The 12,967-nt window shown below is 37.0% G+C and overlaps 4 protein-coding genes across 27 annotated transcripts in view; 3 read left to right on the top strand and 1 right to left on the bottom strand.

The window, feature by feature from the left end:
• Positions 1–1,468, top strand: part of LOC111251156 (uncharacterized) — an 18,959-nt gene extending 17,491 nt beyond the window's left edge. For 4 of the 5 annotated variants that reach the window (XM_086991607.1, XM_086991608.1, XM_086991604.1 and 1 more), the window contains one exon: positions 1,331–1,468. In XM_086991607.1, the coding sequence (XP_086847733.1) occupies positions 1,331–1,393 (63 nt within the window). In that variant the 3' untranslated portion in view covers positions 1,394–1,468. Of the gene's footprint in view, positions 1–31; positions 112–1,330 lie in introns of all 5 variants that reach the window. The other variant, XM_086991605.1, reaches the window with a different exon arrangement.
• Positions 267–10,897, bottom strand: LOC111251158 (EEF1A lysine methyltransferase 4-like). 18 transcript variants are annotated; one of them, XM_086991613.1, is made up of 8 exons: positions 10,666–10,897; positions 10,286–10,333; positions 9,063–9,083; positions 7,932–8,114; positions 7,634–7,710; positions 6,203–6,414; positions 5,483–5,672; positions 267–529 (listed from the first exon to the last, which is right to left on the bottom strand). In XM_086991613.1, exons 1-7 carry the CDS (start codon positions 10,748–10,750, stop codon positions 5,510–5,512), a joined length of 789 nt encoding a protein of 262 aa, XP_086847739.1. In that variant the 5' UTR covers positions 10,751–10,897; the 3' UTR covers positions 267–529; positions 5,483–5,509. The 18 variants fall into 18 exon arrangements, with proteins under 18 accessions (XP_086847739.1, XP_086847737.1, XP_086847738.1 ...); XM_086991611.1 differs by lacking the exon at positions 267–529 and adding an exon at positions 3,334–3,563; XM_086991612.1 differs by lacking the exon at positions 267–529 and adding an exon at positions 3,334–3,563 and having other exon boundaries at positions 5,488–5,672.
• On the top strand, positions 1,460–4,531 carry LOC111251162 (peptidyl-prolyl cis-trans isomerase 6). The gene is made up of 3 exons (XM_022807513.2): positions 1,460–1,598; positions 2,430–2,659; positions 3,334–4,531. Exons 1-3 carry the CDS (start codon positions 1,524–1,526, stop codon positions 3,647–3,649), a joined length of 621 nt encoding a protein of 206 aa, XP_022663248.1. The 5' UTR covers positions 1,460–1,523; the 3' UTR covers positions 3,650–4,531.
• On the top strand, positions 5,595–12,967 carry Rpp20 (ribonuclease P protein subunit p20). Of its 3 annotated transcripts, XM_022807517.2 has the most exons (4): positions 5,595–5,734; positions 8,721–9,001; positions 11,723–11,973; positions 12,497–12,967. In XM_022807517.2, exons 3-4 carry the CDS (start codon positions 11,740–11,742, stop codon positions 12,665–12,667), a joined length of 405 nt encoding a protein of 134 aa, XP_022663252.1. In that variant the 5' UTR covers positions 5,595–5,734; positions 8,721–9,001; positions 11,723–11,739; the 3' UTR covers positions 12,668–12,967. The 3 variants fall into 3 exon arrangements, with proteins under 3 accessions (XP_022663252.1, XP_086847745.1, XP_022663250.1); XM_086991619.1 differs by lacking the exons at positions 5,595–5,734; positions 8,721–9,001 and adding an exon at positions 9,934–10,068; XM_022807515.2 differs by lacking the exons at positions 5,595–5,734; positions 8,721–9,001 and adding an exon at positions 10,961–11,116.

Genomic DNA, 12,967 nt, shown 5'->3' with positions numbered 1-12,967 from the left:
CTTATTTGATCGGTATCCCACTCCGGATTAGGGCCGGACATTGGCCGACACCTCAGGAATGTACGCAGATCGATAATGGACTCCATTGTTCGACAGACTTGAACAGAGGCAGTATGTATACCGTCTCTTATATATAAGGGCGACTAATATTTAAAGCAAATAAAGAATCACATTCTTCATTAGCTAAATGTCGCCATTTAGATAACTACTGCGCTTGTACCTTCATTACGCCCACTTCCTCTAGCTGACTATGTTGAGAAACGTATATGATATATATTGATCTTTAGTACGACGAAAGCAGAGTCACAATTAGCCATCAGAAGCTGATGACAAGAGCTCTTAAAATAATTAAACTTCATAACCAATTTAGATATTAATTTGTTATGGCGTTAAGTAGCATTCTTCCAATTACGAAGCAAAATTCCTTACATTTGAGCTGCCAATTCTCGGTAAATGGGTCTTGAGGTTTATAAAGAGTTTTATTAGATGAATCAGGGAGTAGTATGGCAGTACACCACAGTACGTGTACCTGGAATGATCGGATAAGGGAAGCGCATTATCCATGGGTCTAAATAATACTTGGAGGCAGCTGATCGATGGACAGAAAATAATATAATTATCCTGGATTTGAAGGAAACGTTTGAAGCATAGAATGCTAGCAAGTCTGAAAGAAAAATTATTGGATAGACGTCTACCATAACAAATTTAGTAAACTATCATTTGGGGGACTTTGCATGTATTAGGTGAGAACCACAACATGAACTAATAGCACGCAGGAAGAGAAAGATCAGCGCAAATATTAATCGAGAGGTAAATCGTTTGGCTCAGAAACTTTTAATTAGAGCGGCCAATGCAAATCTATACTATATATGAGTGAACAAGTTATCACTGCAGTGTCTCCAGCTAAGCTACTTACGATTATTGGTAATCAGCAACCTAAAATAGATCTTATTAAACACAAAAAAATTACTGATAAAGCAGAATTTAGGAGCAGAATTTATCGACCGAAATAGTATGTTTATCTTCTTCGCATACGTAGTAACCAATAGTGAAATCGATCTGGTAATTCATTGTTTATAGTTCGCACAATTTCATACTTGATGAATGTGAATGTGTACGCATGAAGATATATTAATGTATCCAGTGTGTTCATGGCTTTCTAAACTATTTCATTTTTATTATTAATACGTAAAGTAAACATCACAGGAGTTAGGCGCGCCATCTATTTTGAACAGTTGATGATTCTTCCCCACCCAGCCGCTAGCTCCGCGGCCAATCACACAGCTCGAAATTGACTGCTGTGGTCGAATTGTTGTTGACGTGTTTACAGGCCAAGGTACTGTCGACAAGTGCACCGAACGAGGCATCAACGAGCCGGCGTTTATATATTTGATATATGTTTATTGCTGAAGCCTGCAGGCGCTCTTCGATCAATCGTGATTTGCAGGTTGTTTCGTGGACAAAGGAGTTTATTCGCTCGTATGTTAAACGATTTGACCGTTTCCAGCCACTGAATATTCGAGATGCGAACGCTTGTCGGTTTGTTGGCGTTGGCCTGCGCTACCTTTGCATCGAAAGGACCCAAAGTCACTAACACGGTGCGATACCTTAAGAGAGCATACTTCTTATAGAGGCAAAACGAAAACAGAAAATGTTATGTATGTGTGTGCTCTAGACCGTTGCAATATTGCGAAGTACAGTGCCCCTATAGTGGATTTATTTTCATTTATTTATACCTGGTATTGTAGCCAACTGAGTGAACAGCTTGTACCTTATCAATTCATTTTTGTGAGCATCGAGTAGAAATAAAAATCAATGACCAAGTTTTTTTTTCTGGAATTCTCTTAAGAGTACTACATGTGCATTATTGCTGAAATACCGATTGTTATTTGCCCATATTAGGTTTATATTTATATAATACCATGCAGGCCTCTAGAAGAAATAACATTTAATCGGGACGGGTCATCAGATTGTTGTCCCAGAATGATAAACCTTGTTTTTAATTCGACGAAATGTACAAATACACCAATGTTTGTTTGAAATGAGTGCTAAGAGACGCGTTGAATGGAAAACAATGAACTAATATAGTAAACACAGAATATTCACACAAAAAGCTTAGCACCGTATGAACATGCATGTTATGCATTTGAACAGCCGTTACTTTTTAAATTTTTGTAATCGATAAGTTATAGGCTGTACTCATAAGATTATGCAATATTGCATCTTTTCAAAACGACATATACTGCTATAGAAAGATACAAAAATACATATAATGCACAACCGTTCAATTTACATAAACAAGTCAATCTAAAAACCTCACCTCATTCGAATAAGGACTTTTATAAGGTCACAATAGTTTGTTGCACTAATCGTCGTTTCTTAGTCAAGTATACACTATAGTAGACATCTCGCTTGATTTAAAATTGCAGGTCCGCTTCCACTTGACGATTGGCGGCGAAGATGTGGGCACAGTCGATATTGGCTTGTTTGGAAAGACCGTGCCTAAAACAGTAGAGAATTTCCGCCAGTTGTGCATTAGCAAGAGAGAGAAGGAGACGGATGACCTCGTTGGCTACGAAGGCAGCATCTTCCATCGGGTTATTAAGGATTTCATGATCCAGGGTGGAGACTTTACCCGGGGCGACGGAACCGGTGGAAGGTCTGGCCTTCTCAGATTTTTTTCTGTTAAGTTTGTCGATATTTTATTACGTCGACACGGCTTGTTCAAGTTGATTAGGCGGTTTTTTCTTACTTATTTCTATAGTTATTTCCATTTGTCGGAATAGGATCTTCATGCTTATATGCTTAGAAAAATAGACATACCGCAGTGATGTCCACAAGATAACTTGTAAAAACATATAGTAAAACCTTACTGCCAGATAAGCTAGTAACATAGTGATTGGAGGATTTTCAAGCTGAGGATTATTATTTCTGGTCCCGGAAAGCGTACAGCTAAGCTTTTGCTCTATTAATGCAACTTAATTTGAAACTGGCATTACGCTTAACAAAATGCCCATTAAATATTAGTGAAATGCTACTTACAGCTCCTTAGTTTGCTCCTAATGGCAGAATTTATGTGAACATCAAACTATGAAAAAATATTTGATAATGGATTTTGCTATGATGCAAGACACATTATAAAGAAAGTTTTTTTTTTTACTGGCTACGTAAGGATCAAATATTGTGTTGTTCTTTACTGATATTTTATTGATTCATCTTTAAAGCTTCTGTGTCTTTATAGCAAATGCGTTATAAAAAGATATCTTACATATTTTTTTTTCTTTTCGAATTCTATGTGCAGATTAATAACTATTTGACTGATTGTATGCACAGATCGATCTACGGTGAACGATTCGCTGATGAAAACTTCAAGCTGAAGCACTACGGAGCCGGCTGGCTGTCGATGGCAAATGCTGGTAAGGACACAAATGGGTCGCAGTTTTTCATTACAACCAAGAAAACTTCGTGGCTTGATGGGCGGCATGTGGTCTTTGGCAAAGTCATCAAGGGTATGGATGTAATCCGCAAAATCGAGGCGAATCCAACGTCGAGCAACGACCGGCCTGTCAAGGAAGTGAAGATTAAGACCTGTGAAGAAATTCCAGTTCCGGAGCCTTTTGCCGTTGCTAAGAGTGACGCCACAGAGTAGAGTACATCAAACCGTGGCAGATTTTTGCCTAATTTTTGCTTCATTTTTATATTTAAAATAGGGGGCGAGAGATTTACAAACTATTTGCTTCCAGAAAAAAATTAAACATATGTAAGCGTCACTGACGGGTACGCATGTCCGCCTCTAAAGCGACTAGCTTGTGTCTATTATAATAATTAAACTTATACTTTTTTCTAATGTGGTAAGGTAATCGGCCTGAGTGTGGTCATTACATACTTTGCCTTCCAGTGTATTTTGGCTTGCTTGTAATTGTAAAGATGGTCTCTAGGAAAATCAAAGTGAGTGTTTAATTGCGTGTCGCGCCGGCAATTTTCACTGAACATTCAATTGATTACCTATAATAATCGAATGAGACGACACCTAATAGTTTTCTCCAGTATGCAAGATGTTTATCGATGTATTCGACAGACCACAGTCAGCTCACATATCTGTACAAATGTACACTTGACAGTAAATGTGTGAATGGAGATTTATGATAATAAAATCTAGTGGGATTTAATGAGAAATGAAATGAAATTTTTGAAACCGCGTGTATTATTAAATAATCATTCTTAACAAACGCGAAAGCATACCAGCTATTTGTGAAGTATTTTAGAATAAACCTCACAAGAGACGCGGAGTAGCAATGTACTTTCTGAGGTGGCAAAGTACCAAAAACAGAGGAAACGGAATTGGATAAGTCTGTGCAGGTCACAGCAGCATTTTTTGTTTTTTGTCGCCATAAATAGCTGTCACAATTGATATTCGCGTAATGGGTCGGCATTTGTATAACACTTGGTTTTATGTTTCCTGAGTAAAGTCTAGATCTTTTTAAAAAAATCTACACAAACTTTAATAAAATTTCAGTTCCACTTAAATTGATATTGTGTTCCTAGTTTTTAAAGTTCTCAAAACTGAAATCACTCGTCTTGTTGTTGCTATGTTTAAGCATAAATTCGTACCATATTTAACATTCATATAGCATTAAAAAGCGAATAATTTAGAAGCTTAGATATAAAAATATATTTTTACTTAACCCAAGCGTACTTTAAGATAATTGTCAGAAGTGAAATCAGTGATCAGAATTGGCAGCTTACTGTTGAACATGTGGTCGATGATAGTCAATGATTGAGAGGTACGGATCTTCAGCTGCCACTACCCTAATGTTTTTTCCCCAGAAATAGAAGCGAGATACTTTAGAAGCTATATATATCTTAATATGCCTACTGCCCTTCAAGTGCTTAGTCTCATTATCTTCTGAGTCCCAGATTATTATTAGAGAAGTGTAAGAGTAAGGACTAGGTTTCTTTTATTTTAGTGCGAACTTGAATGTAGCTAGAGGCTTCATTCAGAAACTCATGAACTTTACTAATTCTTATAATATAGTACACAATAACGCATATGATTTCATAGTACTCCTAATTTGAGTTCATCCATTACGTTGGCTCTATCAAATTGTCACCGTGTGGCATACTTTAACAGAGAGACATTGCCGTCCTTCGTGAACAGTGAATGAGCGGTAAAAGGCCAAGACACATTTAAACCGACAAGCTTTCGAGGGTCGTATGCGTGTGGGCAAATTTGAATTGCTTTTTTATTCATAATCGAAGACAAAATATTATTCACCTTCAGAACTGTATATTCAAATCTGCAGCTCTTCGTTGGGCAAAAAGTACATCCGCGAAGGTGGTTGTTTTTTAGTTAAGCAACTCGCCTGTGCTCTCTTATTCACAATTTGTAAACAGAGAGCAGCCGGCACGAACTCAACTAACGTCGGAAATGAATAGCAACTTATAGTATAGCGTGCATATTAATAAAAGGTTATAAACTAACTTTACATCGTAACCATAGGCGCAGCAATTACGGGCATTCTCTCGTGGCAACGTAGAAGAAATAGTGGAATCCTTCACCGAACGTTTCATAGTTTATCTTCCACTTGTACTCTTCATGCTGGTAATACTTCAGGCGGAAATGAGGTTGAGTGAATGTCACCGAAACAAATCTGCCCCCAGGGCGAAGTAGACTGAAGCCAAAGAAATAACCAAACGGAACTCGGTGATTTTCCAGCGTTCTATATACTAGATGGTAAGCCGATGCGCAAATGTACTTTAAGATTAATGTTTGGTAAAAATGACTCCTGACATTCATGAATGACATTCAAGACCAAGTTGCACATACTATCATATTTATTATGTTAATATAAGCTCTGGATTTTTTTTTATCTCCAACCATAAAAGCTTTCGCCAAAGTTAAGCGGTACCTTCCGATATTTCACCTCGTGTGATGATATTTATTAACAGCAGTAAAATTCCCTATTTAGATTAGTTTGATTATATTTCTTTGTAGAAAACATGCTTTAATACATTATATGGATTGTTGAAGGAAGCCTAGATATATTTGAACCCAATATTTGAGTATAGCATTTGAAGTTTAAGGCTGATATCTAATTATAGTGGCTGTTCCGTAGTGTACTTTCTAGGCGCAGTAGCTATTGCTACTATGATTACAAGCACAATAGGCATACCGTTGTTCGAACGAGAAATCGCACTGTACCTATATATGCTGTCGGTTGTCCTTTTCATGTCGTGTTTGGTTGTTGGCGAAGCTTCCCATGGACTTTTATCCTTAACAAACAGCACATCTAACGTTCCTTTTTCGATGATAACATCGAATTGGCCTAAATCGGCGTCGCCCTCAAGTGTGCGCATATCTTTGCAAAACCATTGCATTTGGGGATAACGCTTAGTCATCTTCTCAATAACCACCTGCGTAGAACGCCAACACAATTTAGTGCATCTTCAATATTCGACTAGCAATGGTTTACTTAGGGCCATACATTCTAGACCCGGAAGCTTAAACCTGGCTATATGTCACATTGTGGAACTGGAACCTAACGTCGTCGATTTAGGATTCCGGGAAACCACTACTAAAACATACAAACATGGTTTTAATTTTTTTTAATACCAGTGTTCGTTATCGGCAGAGTGGCTTTGCGTGCTGCGTGAAATCTAAATGCTATTTAATTTAAATTTAGTTATAATAAAACTTAAAGAGTTTGAATTGTTGGAAACTGACAACCACAGGGTGACGCATCTAAATCCAGACGTCCCTCTTACGGGTTGTTCCCAAAATTGTATCTATGCCAAGACAGATCTTTCAACGAAATCTGTCGCATGCGCTAGAAATGTCGTTCATGACGACCATATTTATTCAATATAACCACCATTCACTGCTATTAAAATTTCAAATCGGAGCGTAAACCACTAATTAAATACTTCAGCAGGATTAAACTTTAAACAAAAGTACTAAAAATGCGAAGGCTTAAAACAACAAAAAGTTTAAACGTTGCAAAAAAAGTCCACAATGTATTAAAAAGGCTAATCGCTAAACCCTATCTGGTTGACCCACTGGCAATCAATTTTTATTTCTGTAAACGGCAATTTACTTCTATATTAAAAAAGTAGGAATATCAAAAATTATTTTTGAGCCCATTAAATGATTTTCAAGCCTTTTAAATCTATTGGAACTCTTATAATTTACTTCATAAAAGTCTATGAATGCAAAAAGGAAGTTTTTACTTTTAAAGGGGTTCGTCCTGTGTGAAGCCATTACATAACACCCGATCTTTGCTCAAATTCGGAAAATAGTGTGCTGTTTTTGCTCTATCAAGTTTGTTACTTTATTCTGCAAAAAAAAATGGCTTCCTTTCAGTCTCAAAAACAGTGGATAAATGCAGGAACAAACAGTCCTCCAAAATTTGTTCGAATTTGGACATTAATCAGCGATTTAGAAAACAAAAACTGGTAGGCCTGCATGTCGTTCATTTGCCCTTTAACTACATTCACAGGGATTTCAACATAATCAGACAGGTTGGTCTAATTCACACAAATTTTTTAGCGATTCTAACGAAAGTAGATTCACAGCATGTTTCGGTATTACTTCTGTGTATTTAACTTAGTACCTTTTTCAACAAATTGAATTTACCTCTGAAAAGTCGATGTTAATAATATTTTGGAAACCATCGCTAAACATTTCTGCTCCTAGAGAGCTGTTCCCGCATCCTGTAATGATATAAAAAAAGTGAGCATAGAGCAAAACTGCTTTACATCACTCACACGTTATTGCAAATGTGTTCCGTTCCTATCCGACGTAGTTTTCGTGTATAAAACTAGTATAGCCCTCACATCTGATTTATGACATTGCACTCCTATCTGCCATTGGCTATATCTGGAATTCATGACATTCATCAACGTATAAACGATAACAGAGTCGTAGAACTTACCCAGTATAAGCACTCTATCATTTTTGCCCACATACTTCGTGATAAGAGGTTTGAACTCCTGGTATCCTTTGCACCATTCAAAATTATCTTCACTTATATATCGTAAGTTCCAGTATCCTTTCGATAAGTAATCACAATTGTGTCCAGGTAAAGTACTTAGCCTCTCCATTGTTTCCGTTCTATCTGAAATATGTACAATTACGTAATAGAATAAGCTAACTTTAGGATCATTTTCAACTTGGTAAAATTGTTAAAAATGTTTTTCCGAAATCTGTAAAATTTTGGCGCTAACTATCTTACCCAGACATTTTCCGTTGTGGCAGATTTTTACTGATATTATTTTAATGTGAACGCTGCAGCTTGACTGATGACACCTTTAGACAAATATCTGAATAAAAAAATGTAATAAGCGAATTAGAGGCACACTGAAAAACTGCGATAAAAAGGTGACTTAATGGGCTATTGATACTGTTCAGTTTCAAATCAACGTAAGATAAATCCTACGTGTGAACTCATGTTTTATTCTAATAGACATACATTATCTTTGTTAGAGATTTAAAAGAGAAAGATATAAAGATATATAAGCAAACTACTACATTGGCGCAGGTATTATAAGCGTGCAGAAACTTGCAAAACAGTAAATGGAAAACCTACATACTATAACAGCGATTAGCAAGCTGTTTATTAAGTACATACGTCGTAATTCTCATTAGATATAATGATTTCGGCTTTATGTCCTTGGCCTATTTTATATCGTGTTATCTTACATGCAACGAAATTGACTTTAAGATATACGTCGAGATGACAACAATTCAAAAACACAGCTCCAAAGGCCGAATATTGTCAAAACTCTTCCGGGGCAATGGTTCGAGGAGATCAAAATGCGTATCTACGCCAGTAGGCTTCAACACCTGAACGTAGCCAATAGGGTAACGTAATCGGAGTGCTTCTTCAAGCAAAGAGCTGGGCCAAGGTCCTATTAAAACGTTACGACTAACTTCATGCATCGAGAAGACAACTCTTTTTCGGTTGGAGATTGAGACAACAAAAGCTCGCATTGATATAGTACGGTATGTATTTTATATATTGATTAATTGACACAATACAGAATCTATAATTTTATATGCTAACCTGAGTAAAATATAAGGTGTGCTTCATATAAGGTTGCGGCAGTAAGCATCAACGGCAAACAGGAACAGTATTGTATTTCTAAACTGTGGTTACCCTATTAACATACCTAGTTATTTTTGCCTTTGCATACGAAAATACTTGCTCTAACTGTAAAAAATACTTTTGAAGAGAATCGCTTTTTTCGATCGCTGGTGCCATTCTTTAAACATTACTCAGCGACGCTTAAAATGTGGCATAGCTATAGAACAATGTTTCAAAATAGGTGATAGATTAAACGCCTTGTGTGTAGCTTTTAATGGATCAACACGTAACAGCTTACTCACACTGGCATTTTCAGTGCGTAGCTATTTACTCTTCCAAGTTAAATATCAGGGAAAATCAAGGGCCTAAGAATTTCGGTGCTTGCAATAAAATTATTAATGAAGAATTAAAACATTCGCAATTGAAGCGTGTACAGTGGAAACGTAATCCTTGTGTGATGCGGATGATATAACTGTAGTAATGCAAACTTAACTCTGCAAGGTTTGCGGGGCGAGTCCCATAGTGCACATCTCAATGAAGAGCTAATGGGTACGCATTCCGTATTTTCAGTATAGCCACATACAATGCAAAACATCGAAGCATCTCATTTAAGTAAGCAGGTAAAATTGTGCACCAACTGCGTATCACATGTTTTCATAACGCATATGACAGGAAAGGCCCATAACTTTAGTTATGGGCCTTTCCTGTCATACAAACTACCGATACACTAAGTGATCACTACGATAAAGAGAAAGCGGAACTGAGCGTTATCAATATTACCTATTGAAAGAAGCATTAATACCTCTGCTACGAATCTTCCTCTACAATCTTTTTCGCTTCTGCTCTAAACAAGAGCAATTTTACTTGTTTTCAATATTGAATTGGCTTTTTGAATCAATAGTCAGAAACCGCGAAACTGCGGATGAGAACGACCTGGTCCGATTAGTCCGCGCCAGCTAAGAACGGCCGTAAACGAAGCTTATAGGTATGAATATTGCAACCATTTTCATTTTAATTGCGCCGTTTTTCAAATTTTCGTCTACATATATTCAGTTATACTAAATTAATTAAGCAGTATACTACACATTGAATAACTTCATTTTCGTTTCTTTTTTCTGTGTCAATAAGAACGTCCTCAAAATAGAAGGACTATCTAAAATTTAACTTTTCCTAACTGGACAATATGGCATAAACAAAACTACCAATCCTCCAAAAAAATGTCAATACAAAATACTCCGCGGGTGCGCCGTCTGAAAAAAATCATTGAACAATATGAAAAACGTTAGACACCTACGACATTTCGTTGAGCAGTAATATACGAACACTTTTTAATTTACCTATATGATGCATATGGATGTCATATCCTTCGCTGATTGCAAATCAGTATATGACTGATAGCAGTGCCCGTAGTCAATGTAACTGAACAATAAACTTGACTATTACACAGCCTAATCATACTTGTATTACCAAAAACTTATACTACTAATAGCTTTGTTCACTTGAATGGCAGCACTTGAAACGGTCTCAGATGAAAATAATTTTTGCTAGAAGAATCGGGAAGTTTGGACTGATGCCGACTCACACATACAAATACCATGTAGAACACAGACGCGAGCGCAGTCTGCAGTGGAGAACGAGGATGACAAGGAAGTATTACGGTTATCCATAGGTATTTCTCATACTACAGACATCTACCCAAATATAGATCGCCATAGCGTGAAGAAATTGTCTCCCCAGACATCTTCCTAAAAAAAACTTGTAGCTATAAGATAAATTTGTGCCATCTTGTTCAAAGCAGAACGGCATGTTTATCTCCAAAGCCATGTGCGGGGATAACTCGCGGAACTTGAAATGTGCGGAATACGATAAAATAGCTGGTTTTCAGAGCTAAAAGTTGCGACACCGTATTTGAGTACACATATAGTGTGATTAGTTTTTTTTAACATTCATAATAACTGTTGTATCTTTGGTGGTGCAGGAAGGAATAATCGAATCTATAGCCCTCCCGTGCGTTGTGATTCGGGTGCAAAAAGGTGAAAACAACTAACTTCGCACTAAGGAGAACAACGTGTTTATTTATTTGTTTAACATACAGCCGGCATTTTACTATTACATTTTATCATGATAATACATATCATATGAAGCCTGGGTCCGGTATCAAGTCATAAATGTCTTAACCACAGCTGGAACGTACCTTTTAGCAAACACGAAGCAAATGTCATATCATATGTCCGCTTGTGAGGAAAAGCGCAACCTTAAGAGCTACGGAAGCTTGAAATCGTTTAAGCGTAGCCACTTTTTTAAGTGCAAAAAACTGGCTTAATTTTGAAACAAATATACATATATTTACAAATGATCGGGTTTAAGTTAATGGCACATAGGCATAATAGCATAAATGTAAAGGAAAGATCCTACCGACTCAAAAAAAATACGTGTAATAAAAATACTTGTAACATATTTGTGGACTCCCTTTAAATATATTTGTTCTCAAACCAAATGGTTCGCGCCCTATCTGCGGAACTAGAATAAGCAATATAAGTTTGTGCAACTTACAGGACAGGCATATTCCTGTTAGGTATGTATAATTATAAACGATGCAGGCTGGTATTGCCTTGTTAATGCTTTAATATGCCGTTTAGGTGGCTGCATATTAATTATGTCATCTGACGCCTCAAAGAAACGCGTTCAGTTCGATAAGTCGGAATATGAATTACGTAAAAGGCCTCCTCCACAAATGCCTAGATCTCCTAACCACGTCTACGTGAATACCCGAACCGAATTTAAACATCAGTTCGAGCGAGCGAAAGATGTGCTTCTTGGAGGGGGCAAGGAAGTTCATATACATGGTATTGGAGCAGCAGTCAACCGTGCAATTAATATCGCTTTACAGGTTAGATAATTCTGTTCAATATTTTTTCATGTTTTCTTTCGCTGTTTGTCTTTCAATCTCATTCTATACAATAAGTCACGCTGGAGACGAATCTAAGTCGTATATGACTGATCTCAAATACATTAAAGCCTATTGCCGATATAGATGTCTACATTCGTCAGAACAACCTGTAGCTTCATATCATTCACAGTTCGATATTTTATTTCGCCTAATGCGGCATCTCTTAGTTTCTCAGTCGAACAGAACTAGGTTGTGAAGACCTTTCCTACGTGACTAACTTATTAGGCCAAAAATAACAAAATACAATTATTTCAAATTAGTAAACTCAGCAAGAGATGCGCGTTCGCCGTTGTTGAATGCGGTATTATTACTGAGAGCATGCCGTTTAGAAATTGATCAAAAAGATGCGTGCTTGATGGATTAAAATCGGAGCATTTGTTATTTCTTCATTGGACTTGGAATCATTTCGGGAAGTTAAATTGGTTGGCTATATATATATAAAGAAGTGTGTTGTTTGTTACAGGTTCAATCACATTTCGGAGAAGTAATGGGAACAGATGTACGAACCGGAACAATAGAAGTCACAGACGATCTCGAGCCACTTGCAAATGATGTTGAACCGCAAAGTCAAAAGCGAAAGGTTTCGACAATCCATATTCGCGTGTTCCGCAAATCAGAAAGCGCTACAACCTGAGGGGTTGGTCCGTAAAACTAGGCATTTGCTGATTTGTGCTGAAATACTTTATCATCTTGGTGTTGTTGGTCTAAAATGTTTGTTTGGGATGTCTCGACAGAACCGTCTAGAAAATTAAAATCGTTCAATGAATCAACGATAGTATATTCCTTACCCTGCATGCTATTTGATTCAGCAGGACGGTCTCTGAAAGCGTCTCTAGACAGATATTGATACAAGTATGTCACTGTAGTTGACTTTTTCAATAAACGTAATGCCAATATGTATGCTAATTGTATCCATGCGCCCTTCAAAGGTTAA

Source organism: Varroa destructor, unplaced genomic scaffold (assembly GCF_002443255.2).
Source record: "Varroa destructor unplaced genomic scaffold, Vdes_3.0 BEIS01000005.1, whole genome shotgun sequence".
In the NCBI taxonomy this organism is placed as follows: domain Eukaryota; kingdom Metazoa; phylum Arthropoda; class Arachnida; order Mesostigmata; family Varroidae; genus Varroa; species Varroa destructor.
The sequence above is the reverse complement of the archived record's forward strand: the minus strand, read 5'-3'. Positions and strand labels throughout refer to the sequence as shown.